Source organism: Balaenoptera ricei, chromosome 10, assembly GCF_028023285.1.
Source record: "Balaenoptera ricei isolate mBalRic1 chromosome 10, mBalRic1.hap2, whole genome shotgun sequence".
Lineage (NCBI taxonomy): Eukaryota > Metazoa > Chordata > Mammalia > Artiodactyla > Balaenopteridae > Balaenoptera > Balaenoptera ricei.
The window spans coordinates 100,578,154-100,590,936 of NC_082648.1; the positions used below are offsets into that span (position 1 = coordinate 100,578,154).

Below are 12,783 nucleotides of genomic sequence, written 5' to 3' on the forward strand. Positions count from 1 at the left end.
CTGTGTTCGTGTCCTAGAGCTGCTGGGAAAAATGACCACAGACTGGCTGGATTAAACAACAGAAATTTATTCTCTTACAATTCTGGAGGCCAGAGCCTAACATCAAGGTGTCAGGGTTGGTTCCTTCCAAGGGAGGATCTGTTCACGCCTCTCTTCGAAGCGGCGGCTGGCAACGCCTGGCTTGCTTGGCTCAGGGCGGCATCTGCCTCTGACTTCACACGGCCTTGTCCTCTGTGCCTGTGTCCTCTCTTCTTCTGATAGGGACACCAGTCATGAGATTTAGGGCCCACCCCAAATCCAAGACGATTTCATCTTGAGACCCCTAACTAATTATATCTGCAAAGACCTATTTCCAAACAAGGTCACGTTCTGAGGTTCTGGGTGGACACGAGTTTTGGAGGGACACTGTTCAACCCAGCATACCCACAGAGAAGTCTGGGGTCACTGGTGTCCCACAAGGTTGAGGTTCTGAAGGTGATGCCCCTGCAGAAGTAGACCCAGGGGCCGAGTTCAAAGCCCTGGCTGGCACTGGAGGCTACTCAGTGGCTGTCAAGTGCTCCAAGGAAATTGCTGCTGCCACCCGCAGGGCCCATCCTGGCCAAGCTTCCAACCTCCCGGTGTGGAGGCCACTGGGAACAAGGCCAGCAAGGTCCCACTGGCCCCTCTGCCACGGCTCTGCAGCTTGCCTGGTCCCCCTGCCCAAGCTGCTGCTGATGGCCACGGCCACCTGGGCCATCTGCCAGGCCACCTTCCGTGTCCTGTCCAAGCTACGGTGTCCTCACCGCTAACCCCTGGAAGGAGACTTTGCTCAGAATTTGCTGTCTTAGACCCACTCGAGATCCCGGGAGGAGAACCCAGACTCCAGATACGGGGCTACCACACAGCATTATCATATAAGAAAAATCAAGGGAATTAAACTTGAAAAAGAAAGGGAAAAAAAAAAGGACAATCAAGGGGCGGGGAAGCCCATGGCTCCCCGCAGGGGACCCTGCAGACCCTCAGGCTCCCTTCTGCTAAGGGAACACGGCAGCCACGGAAGAAATGAGCACGAGATGGAACGCTCGGAACCCTCTAGGCACAGAAGTACGAGGATGCTGTCTTCAGCTGAAAAGCATATGAGGAGCGCTTCCCTGGTGGCGCAGTGGTTGAGGGTCTGCCTGCCAGTGCAGGGGACACGGGTTCGAGCCCTGGTCTGGGAAGATCCCACATGCCGCGGAGCAACTGGGCCCGTGAGCCGCAACTACTGAGCCTGCGCGTCTGGAGCCTGTGCTCCGCAACGAGAGAGGCCGCGATGGTGAGAGGCCCGCGCGCCGCGATGAAGAGTGGCCCCCGCTCGCCGCAACTAGAGAGAGCCCTCGCACAGAAACGAAGACCCAACACACCCAAAAATAAATAAATAAATAAATAAAATTAAAAAAAAAAAAAAAAAAAGCATATGAGGAAATCCCCTGGCGGTCCAGTGGTTAGGACTCCGCTCTTTCACTGCCGAGGGCTTGGGTTCGATCCCTGGTTGGGGAACCAAGATCCCGCGAGCCACGTGGCCTGGGGCGTGGGAGAGAAGCGTATGAGACACAGTATGGTTCAGGCTGGGACAAATCAGAAAACACATAAAAATACCTCGTCTGCTTGAATGAGAAACAGGAAACAAAATCTGATGGTGCTCCTGTTGCCTCACAGGTGTCCTGAAATGTCCCAGGGCACCCCCCCTTGGGCACAGCTCCTGTTAATGAACACCTTGTGGGCACTGGTCACTGGGCAGTGCCAGGCATCAGGCGAGAGGCCGGCTGGCTGGGGTCCCTGCAGCAGACACTCACCTGCTTCCTTGGGCCACAGGAGGCTGATGGTCTGACGCTGGGGAGACCACGGAAGCTCCTCCCGGGGCTGGCTGGAGAGACCGCAGAGCTGGAAAGTGGACCTAGAGGGATGGTGGAAACTGCCAGTCTCCTGGGGTTAGAAAATCAGGTGAGTTTGGGGCTGGTGGACACCGTGTATGGAGGGCCTCCAGGTCCCCCCAAGCACAGGAGGCTCTGTGGATGGTGCTGAAGAACCACTGTGTGCTGGGGGAAATGGCCACAGGTCAGAAAAATGCTCTGGGCCAGAGGGTGGAACCCAGTTGCATGGGGTGGGGCTGTGGGCCGAGACCCAGTGGTCCAGGTGGGAGGCCCATCGAGGAGCTTGTCACCAGGTTTGGGGACTGCCGGGCTGTGAGACGGGGAACATGTAGGAAGACAACTTCATTCTGGGCTTGAGCATCTGCCAAAGAATACTGAGGGAGCAGCCCTTTCAGGAAGCAGGCAAATGATGGGTTTACTCTGGGAAAAATCAAACAAAAAGAATCATTGTGAAAATGACCAGATGCTACAACCCTCAGACTTTGGAAACCACCCCCTCCTACCCCGTCAAATGGAAAAAAATAATGGGAGTTGATAAGAAAACAAAAATTGTCATCCTGGACGATTCCAAATGGGGACACCACTGCCAAGATCTGAGCCGAGTGACTCGACAGTCTGTTTACAGCCCAACAATTTCCCAAGGCCTCTTCACACATCGCATACTTCCTACCCATGTATATTCTAGAAATGTCCAGAGGAAACATCTGCCCCAGAACATGACATCACTAATGTCACAGTCAATATTTGACATAAATCTATTTAGCAGACACTCGCTCTCACCTAGCAACCTGGTCATTGGCAAACTAACTTCTTTCCTCCGTGATTGAACTGCCCTCTGAGCTCAGCCTGCGGTCACATTCCCAGCCAGGGACTTCACCCTTTCCCAGACACATCTGAGAGGCAAAAATAAAGCAACATAACGGAGAACCTGGGTTGTGAGAAGTGGTGGGTGGAAAAGCTGTGTGCAGAAGCTGAGGGTGGAGGCCACCAGCCACGTGGATTTTGTCCCCTCCTGGGGAAGAAAACACCGTCAGACTTGGAACAAGAGCAAGGTGGGGCAGGCAGTGGCACTTGTTATTTCTAAGGCAAATATAAGAAATCCCCTTCTTAAACACTGGGAAGCAAAGGTCCAAAGAGCCACTGTCAGCCTTGGGACAAACTAATAAATGGCAGAGCCCAGGTCTGATTCAGAGGCTCGAAGCCACACCTGCCATCCACAGCGGGCCTAAATATTAAGGAACACACGAAATGCATCGATCAATAAGCTGGAACTGTTCCAGGCTTAACGTGAACACAGCAGACAGATCCCTCCAAATTGCAATTTATTTGGATTCTGGCTAAATGCCATTTGTATTACGTTTTGTTCACTTTGTATTGTACCAGATCCATTTAAAAGGACCTTTTTCCCTAAATGGCTGTGAAACATCATTAAATATATGTGAGCACATGTATACACACGAGATGTGTAAGCGTGACAGGTGTTCGCATATGGGTACAGGAAAGACCTCTATCTTCTATGTCCTTGGCGTAATTATGTAACAACAAAATCCTATTCCTAATGTTGTAACCAAAAAGAGGTGGGGAGTTGAAAAAGAAACTCAGGACAGTGAATGAAGTATCAATGAAAGATGTCACGTGACAGTAAAAGGTTCTTACTAAGAGGAACACCCCCATGGGTTATTCGGCCACATCAGTTGCTCTACAGAGGGACACGGGTTGCCTTCCCATATTTTTCTGTAGGTCAGTGGTGACCAGGGTGGCTTGCGGGTAAACACATCACATCAAGAGCTTATCCCGCCGCTGACGGCTGCCAACAGCGCTTACCTCTGCGTCTGTGGCAAACCCAGATGCTGATGTCACTTAAGCCACATGCTGGGAATTGCCTGGGCTCATCTGACCGACAGACTCACCTACAAAACCCAAGTGAGTTGTCTGAGAGCGTCAAGACAAAGGACTTTGTAACGATAAATGCTGAGGAATATTTCTAGTCGCCTGTTTTCCTCCAAATCGCAGTCAAGCTAAGAGGAATGAAACCAAAGCAGCTGTCAGATTAAATATTTTGCTTTCTCATGGCAGCATGATTCTGTAAGATATTCAGGTTTTGGGTTTGTTTTTAATTTAGTGCCAAATTTTAAAAACGTGAATACCTTATAATAAACTAAGTCACATGCTGAAGCTGTTACTTTCTGTGGAAAGAGCTCGTTTTATACATTTGTGAATCAGTTCTTACAGCCCTAATGAAATAGACTGTGATATTGTGATTTATAAGAAATATATATTTGGTCTCCATCCCCTTTCCTGGCACACAGCTCCTAAAACCCTTGTAATTTCCTTTCTAAGAGTTACAGGGACATCTTTGTTATACTTAGTTTTGTTCCCAGTTCCTGAAATTGCTACAGAGCATGAAGGTGAAATGGGTATCTTTTGTTGTTCCTAACAAGTCCCTTCCAAGCAAGCCAGAGTTTGTGCTACTGACTGGAGGCTGGGGCTCCTGGATGGCCTTGGATGTGAGCTAGCTGCCCGGGGAACCAACCACCACGTGACTGGAGGCGTGGAACTGTCAGCCCCACACCTCAACCTCCGAGGAAGGGAGAGGGGCCGGAGGGTGAGTCGATCGCCAATGGCCAATGATTTAATCAATCATGCCTGTGTAACGAGGCCTCCATAAATACCCCCGGACTATGGAATCTGAAGAGCGTCCAGGGTGGTGCCCCCGGAGAGGATGTGGAAGCTCCGTGCCCCTTCAACCACACCTCGCCCTGTGCATCGCTCCCATCTGGCTTTTCCCGAGTTGCATCCTTTACGTAAACCAGTAATCTAGCAAGCAAACTGTTTCCCTGAATTCCGAGAGCCCCGCTAGCAAATTAATTGAACCCAAGGATAGGGTTGTGGGAACCTCCCACTTACAGCCAGTTAGTCAGAAGCACAGTTAACAACGTGGGCTTGTGGTTGGCGTCTGAAGTTGAGACGGTGGGGGCAGTCTTGTGGGACTGAGGCCTTACCCTGCGGGATCTGACTCCAACTCCAGGCAGACAGCGTCAGAACTGAGTTAAACGGTAGGACACCCAGCGCCGCAGGAGAATTGCTTGGTGTGGGAAAAATCTCCATACATCTGTTGTCAGAGTGTTGTGGGTGTGAGCGTAAAGGAGAAACAGGGACTTCTTCCCAATAATAGGCTCCTTAACCTTCCAAAGAAATGCCTTTATTTATTTACAGGGTTTAGGAAAGGAAAAAAGCTCTAGAAAAAGGGAGTTTCCAAAATAGGTCTTCAGCAAGGGTGGGTGCAGGCTGGAGTCTTGCTCTCGCTGGTGGTCACTTCCAGGTTGTGAGGACGGTCCTCCCGGAGTCTCTCGATCGGCCCCCTCTGGGCCCCAGCGACTGGCCCGGCCGACTTCTCAGCTCTCGGTCAGCCCCGTCGCCCTGTGCCAGCTCCTCGTCGTACCTAGAAACAGAGAAGCATCTCCAGGGTTCAGCGGCAGTGTCGCCATGGCTGAGGTGCGGCAAAGCAGCCTGGCCCTGTCCCACACGCCTCCAGCCCACCAACCACCGCCCCAGGCCATGGAACACGAGGACAACCGCGTCAAACTGTTACTGTGGGTGGTCCCCACCCCCTGCAGCTGACATTTCATGCAGGCCACCAGACTGAATTTGGCAATGACCCCAAGGAAAGGAAAGAGACCTCCGGGGAGCGAGGGAGAGGAGTGATGTCTGGAAATACTTTACACGCAGCATCTCGCTCAGCATCTGTGGGGCGAGGATGACTAACCCCGTTTCAGACAGGGCACAGGGTGTGAGTGGCCTGCGCAGGAGGAGGCCAGGACAGGGAGAGGCCCTGCAGCTCGCTCACAGGCAAGGCCAGTGCCGCCTCCACCAGCTGTGACCCGCCCCCCTCCCCGGCTCCTCCCCACCAACGTTCCTGCATCAGGCTGGTGCAGCGCTAAAGCACGGCCTGGAATAAAGTACAGCCCGGGCTTTTGCATCAGAAAGAACTGGCCTAACAACTACTGAGCCTGCGAGCCTAGAGCCCATGCTCTGCAACAAGAGAAGTCACCGCAATGAGAAGCCCTCGCACCACAGCGAAGGGTGGCCCCGGCTCGCCGCAACTAGAGATAGCGTGCACAGCAACTGAAGACCCAACACAGCCAAAAAATAAAAAATAAATAAATAAAATAAATCTATTAAAAAAAAGAAAGAACTGGCCTAGAACCTCAGCGCCCCTGACCGTTTTGGCATCTGGGTGATCCTTTCTTGCTGGGGTGGGGCCCCTCTTTTGGGGGTCCCATGAGGGTGGTGAAACCCGCAGCACCTGTTGTGGGCCCTGGCACCACGCAGGCTCCAGCGAACAGGGTCTCCTACCCGCTCCCCCCCCACCCGCCGTGGCTTCACATCACCCTCCTGACTCAGACCAGGAGGTATTATGATTCCCACTTCCTGTTTGAGGAACGTGGGGCTCAGAGGGGGTTAGTCAGTGTGCTAAAGTCACACAGCTGGTACGCGGCAGAGGTAGGATTAAATAAAACCCAGGAGTCCGGATTCCTAATTCGGAACTTTTTACCCTGTAGCTCACAGTGTGAAGTTCCTGTCACTGTTGAAGTGCGTGCGTAGGTATCACTGCTGACCACACCCTGAGGAGCCTCTGCTACACGTGTGAAGACGTTCACATCAAACGCAAAAGGTACTAAGATGCTCAGCTGTGTTGCATTAGCTACATCTTGCTGACTTCTGGAACAGGGTGTGCTTCCGTTATAAGCTCATTCCCAGAGTCAAAATCTGTGGGTTGAGTGTGGGTTAGAGGCCTCTGAGGTTGAAGAACACATTTCTGCATTGGGCTTCTGGTGGCAAAGGGGGCTGAAAGGGGAGGGGAGGGAGGAGGAAGGCCAGTCGCTGAGTGTTATCTACGTGGCAGGCACAACGGGGTTTCCCTCTGCCGGACGTAGATGTCAGACCACAACACGTGGGCCCCCCTCTCCTCCCCGTCTCCCTACAGAGAGACGAAGCTGGACAGAGGACTCCCCAGGGACACTGGCGGTTCTGCCTGTGGGGGGCTCTCCCGGAAGCCGCCCTGGCCCCTCCCCTCCCCCGGGGACTCCCGTTCACACATCATCACTCTATTGCCTGCGCGCGTACCGACCGAAGGGCTGGAGTGACCCCTCCCCGCCCCCCGTCTGCTTCACGGTCCTCCCCCGCATCTCACCCGTGGGGTGGTGTGCAATAAGAATCTGCTGAGTAAACAGAGGGGAGACCCACAGGTGGGCTCCCAGTTTCACTGGGTATTTGTGCGGCTTAAAAACAAAACAAACTGAAATGAGCGTTTGGCAAGCAGCTGGCATCCGGGACGGGCTGCTCCCAGGGGTGGTGTGCCCACGGACAGAGCGGGCGTGGAGGAGAGTCAGAGACCGGATGGCTCTTCTCAGGCCCCTCCTGTGCTGGTGGGCTGCTCTCCTGGCCTGTCGACAGGCAGAATCCACTCACTGTCAGGGTTCAGAGCATTTCTCTTTTGAAAGGCCGCTAAAGTAGAACGGGCACCTTCCGAACCGGGCCCCGGAGGGAGCAGATGCAAAGTGCCAGGCCCCGTGGCCCCAAGGCCAGGACAGCGAGCTGGGGCAGCGGCAAGAGCGCCTGTTTCTGGGTGCCACACCAGGGGCGCCGGCACCCTCGCTGGGACGCTCTGAAGGGCTCTTGTGAGCACGCAGCGGAATGCAGAGGCTGGCAAGCCAGGAGGGCAGGGCGGGGCCCGTGATGTCGGGGCCCTCCCCACGCGGCCCCAGGGCTGTAAGCCCACCCGGGGCTCTGACAGGCCCTCTGAAGCACTGGGAGCAGGTCCTGAATGGAAGGATTCAGAACTGTCGGCCCCGCGCTCGAGCTTTCCTTATCACCTCAGCTGGGGAGAGGGTGGCTGAACGGATTGAGGGGGGCCCACCTTTTTGTCTCTCCAAGTAAAAGCACTGAGGCTTCGGACCACTGCGTCTTCAACTGGAAATGGAGCGTCTGCCCACTCCCTCGAGGAGGCAATGGGTTGATGGGGGCAGAGGGTCCCACAGGGTCCTCACAGCCCGCCTCCCCACCACCCTCAGCTGGACGAAGGCAGACCCACCAGACCCTGGCCAGACTCCTTCCCCACACAGCCCCCCATCTGTCTCAGGACTGGGCCCACGAGGCCCTCCATCACAGTCTGACGTCCGTCACCCGCGTGTCACCCTGCACCGCCCACAATGCCAACCCCCGAGGCTCTGGACGGGCCCCATCCTGGCCCCACCAGCAAACTCTCCCTCCCTCTGTGCACTCAGAGCTCTGTCCCTCGTCAGCAATGGACAGAGCACCCCTCATCCTCCACCTCATCCTGGAAGGTCCCCTTCACCTTCCTGCTCGGCAACCTGGCTTCCCCTGCAGCCCCTGGAGTGGGCCTGTTTTCTCTCCCACTCTGGAGGAGACCCTCCCACCGCAAACCTCCTTCCCAGGTCAGCAGAATTCACCACCCTCACCCGGCCTTGTTGGTCACCTCTAATCTTCTGTGTCACTGCCCCGAATTCCTTAAGATTCAGGCTCTCGGCTCCCTGTTGCCGGTGACCGCAGTGACCAAACAGATGGGACCCCGATTCCCTGACCTACTGCCCTCTCCGATGACCTTGTCCTCCACCCCAGCTCAGCCCCGTTCCCAGGGCACCCGACCTTGCCATGTTTGGGAACCACAGCCCCTGCAAAACCTCGGCCGCCAGCCTCAGTCTGACCTCTGCCCCTTCTCTTCCCAGTTCACTGTCCTACAGCCCTGACCCCTGACCCCATGACCCCTACCCACCCCCGCACTGTCCTCATCTGCTCACACCCTGATGCTTCCTTGCCCTTCTCCCGCACCTGGCGAGCACCCCACCCCGGGCACTTCCACCCTCTGCCTACTCTCTACCTCACCTGCATGGCAGACGTGCTGGAGGACACAACCGACCGGCCAACTGGTCGCCCTTTCGGTTCCCGACCACCCTCCCCGGGCTGCACACTTACGTCCACATGGCAGCAGCGCTACCAGCCAAGAGCCTGGGATCTGTGCGCTGTGTAAAGTTCACTCACCACTTCTTCATTTTTTAAAAATGCTAAGTTAAACGTACATGTTTACTTTTACAGAATCTCGCAATGTGATCCTAGCATATTCAGTCCTTCGGTTGGGTGCTGTTTCCCTCTCTTCCTGGCTCCCCTTCCCCGGCCCACACCCCTGCAGCGGTGGTGTCCATGCTGACCCCCTAACGTGTGTCCCTCCACGCTTCCTGGCCCGTCCACTCTCAGAGCAGCCACCACACGTGGAAATGCCCATCACACCGAGGGAGGGGGCACCGGGACCACTGCCCGTTTCACATGGACCACATCAGGCACCCTTTCCTGCAGCTCGCTTTCCTCCCGGGCCCCCGGCACAGCCCCAGGTCAGTCCTTTTCACGTCCACTCACTCTTCTATGGTGAGAACGAATTGGACTTGCTCGACCACTGCCCTCCTGATGGGTTCTCACTTTCCCCCGCTTTATGTCACCACCAACGTGCCACGTAACCCCTCTGAGCCTTTGTTTCCACACGTGTAAGGTGGAGCCATCGACAACCCTCACCTCACAAAGCTGCTGGAGAAATGAAATGTGACAACACGTGTGTCAGGCCCTCAGATGCTGCATCTCTTTTCCTCTCAACGCTGTAAGACAGATCGTATTATCCTCATTTAAAAAGAAGTACACACGGAGGCTCAAAGAGATCGATTAGTTCCTCAGTGTCACACAGCTCTCGGAGTGGACCAGGGCGTGGCCAGCCTCTGCTCCAAGGCAGGTGACCAGCTCCTGCTGCCCCAGCAGCGAACGTGGCAAATGCTTTGTTAATGTTTCTCAGGCACAAGACTAGACAGAGGCCTGGTTCAGCATGCAAGCACTTGTCTGCTACAAGATCGACCCCGTAACACCGAAAAACAAAATACTCTACCCGATAAAGTGAGTCCACATATACCTAGAAAATCCCAGTTGGGCCCTGGTGCCCCCCAATCTGACACACACGAGGCCAGCTGCACAGACACACAAACTTACAGAATCTCGTAATTGCCAAGGACTTCCTTTGGGGGTGACTTGTTCCATTTACAGTCTGGAATTTCGCCGTTAGGGACGGCGATGTTGAGGGTGTCATTAATCAGGTTATACTTAAGGATTCGGTCGTTGGCAGTACTGGAGGTGAGGGATGGGGACGCGTTCACCTACGAGAGGAAAGAGAACACATCCTTTGGCTGGACCACTTACTCGCCTGGAGCGAGGGCCCCGCAACGCAGATAAGGTTGTGATTCACACTGTTCATACCTAACACCTTCAGGGAGCATTTCGTGATCTATCTCATTAGCTGTTAGGTGAAATACAAACGATATTTAAAGACAGGACTAGGAACAGAAGCTACAAATCCGTCACCACGCAAATAAACATCGTAGGTCAACGTCCATCACAAAAGTAATTTCAGCGTCTACCTGTGTGATGAGCTCTGTCCTCAGCACCAAAAGCTGCCCAGAGCTTTGCTGGAATCAGTGACCCAATGGCCCTGACCAAGCAGCATCGTGGGTTGAAGGAAAAGGAAAAGGACCCCTTCTGCTGAGAGAGTAAGTACTACCTCACCAACAAAGCAACATTCTGACCAGGTGAGGAGCCCATCCAGGCCTCTGAGGGGGTCAGCCAAGTCACAAAATCCACGTGTTAAACCGTGGCCATTTACTCCGCCGAGAGTCCCACGGGCCCTCAGTCAGCACCTATTTACCCTTATTTTAGGCACAGTTGTAATGACTTTGGTGGGCTGTTTTCTCAGGCCGTGAGAGAGAAGAGACAGCAAATGTGCAAGTTGTTCAGGCTTCCCCCCTCAGTAGTTAGACTGTGTCTTTGTGCCACCGGCAGGGTGGACCTCGGGTGCCCCTGAAATTACCACCGTGGCTGATCGTATAATACTGTAATTCTTATTACAAATATGCTACAGTTAAGACCTGTTATTATTTTAGAAGTAATGTTCACAATTAAGATCCTAGTTCATCAAGGAAAGCTTGAGTTCCATTCAAGTTATTTACTCTGTTTAAGATGGAGGAAAAGAAATCATAAGTATGTTATATCTAAGGACTGACCTATCTGTCTATCTGTATGTACATTTATCTACACACACACACACACACACACACACACACACACACATACAGCTTGCCCTCCCGTAACCTGGTTCTCCTGGCAGCTCCCTGCAGGGCCCCCGCTGACTCCCCTACAAGGGACCACTCACTGCCACTTGCTCTTGTGACTCAGCTTTGGCTGGAAACAGGACTGAGCTAAAGGGCCTGAGCCGTCCCGTCCACATGGGTGTGGTGAGAGGACACGGCACTCAGGGGCAATAGCGGGGAGATGAGTCACCAGAGTGGGAGCCTGCACCCTTTCCGCCCATCCAGCCCTGCGCCCCTCAGAGGCCTGAGCCCCTCTTCCTGGTAGCAGAGCAAAGCAGGACCACCTGGCAAGGTGGGCTCCGTGTCAGGGCCTCAGACGGGTGTGCCAGCACCCGCTGCCTCTGTCATCAGGAAAAGGGAGTATGCACCTCGCCCTTTCTAGAACGGCCATCACTACATCCTGTCTACGCCTTGAAACAGGCAGATGAGTCTCTTTCCAAACTACGCCTTCCTCCCAAGAGGTTAGCGCTCCTTATTTCCGGACAGAACGCTACCGCCTTCCAAGGGCTTCTGGGTCTGTGAGCTCCTTTCCTGAATGGGAACAGCGTCCGACAGGGCCGGGCCCCAGGACCTGGACTCACCCGGAAGCACCCATTTGGAAGGGGGAGGATGGCTCGGGCTCTGTGGGCTGGGCTCGCCGGAGGTGACAGACCGGGAGTGTGTATTCCCCAACCATCAGCAAACCGTCAGACCTGAACATCTGCCCCCGTCCTGCCGCACCCACCCCGGCCTGGGAAACATCTGGCTGGGGCCGCGGAGCCCGAGGCACAGGCACCAGGAGGGTGTAGGGCGACCAGGCACGCGGGCATGCAGCACGTGGGTACCTCGATCAGCCAGGGCTTCAGCTTGTCGTCGATGATGATGTCATAGCCGTAGCACTCAAAGCAGTGTTTGTCGTTGTTCATCACAGGCTGCAGGGAGAGGACCGGTGGGTTACAGAGCCAGAACTGGGGGGCCCAGCCGAGACCCACATCATGGAGATGCGGGACGTTAAAGCGGCAGGACCCTCCTCACGGTGGTGATGCCAGCGGCTCACGCCTGTGACCAGCGGCTCCCCATCTCCGTCCTCCCCCCTCCCCCCTTCCTCCCAGTGTTTCTCCCACAGGGTCAGGGATGGAAAGGGGGTTCGTGAAGCAATCACTGTCTCCACGTCTCATTCATCAGAGGCTTGACGACCAGCAATGAACGTCTCCATCGGCACAAGACCGTCCTCAGAGTGGACAGAAGTCCAGCTCCAAGCCCAGGCACCCAGAGTTCAGGCCTGTGCAGCTTACACACACACACACACACACACACACACACACACACACACCCAGAGCCCACCAGGCTGTCAGTCCCTTTACAGACCCCTCGGGATGAGCTTATGAACCTCTGTTCTCTGTGACAAATGTCAAAAGTCAAATCCATTTACTTAAAAGTTTTGGATTTTCTTAGGTTTCTTTTTTTTAAATTTATTTATTTATTTTGGGGTCTTCATTGCTGTGCAAGGGCTTTCTCTAGTTGCAGCGAGCAGGGGCTACTTTTCGTTGCAGTGCGCGGGCTTCTCACTGCGGTGGCTTCTCTTGCTGCGGAGCGTGGGCTCTAGGCGCACGGGCTTCAGTAGTTGCAGCACGTGGGCTCAGTAGTTGTGGCTTGCAGGCTCTAGAGCGCAGGCTCAGTAGTTGTGGCACACGGGCTTAGTTGCTCCGCGG

At 54.6% G+C, this 12,783-nt stretch overlaps 1 protein-coding gene across 4 annotated transcripts in view; it reads right to left on the reverse strand.

The window, feature by feature from the left end:
• Positions 1 to 5,072: 5,072 nt before the first annotated feature.
• The window catches only part of TTLL1 (TTL family tubulin polyglutamylase complex subunit L1), a 37,297-nt gene continuing 29,586 nt past the window's right edge, over positions 5,073 to 12,783 (reverse strand). For all 4 annotated transcript variants that reach the window (XM_059937113.1, XM_059937114.1, XM_059937115.1 and 1 more), the window contains 3 exons: positions 11,917 to 12,003; positions 9,942 to 10,105; positions 5,073 to 5,334 (listed from right to left, as the gene is read on the reverse strand). In XM_059937113.1, the coding sequence (XP_059793096.1) occupies positions 5,205 to 5,334; positions 9,942 to 10,105; positions 11,917 to 12,003 (381 nt within the window). In that variant the 3' untranslated portion in view covers positions 5,073 to 5,204. The remainder of the gene's footprint in view (positions 5,335 to 9,941; positions 10,106 to 11,916; positions 12,004 to 12,783) is intronic.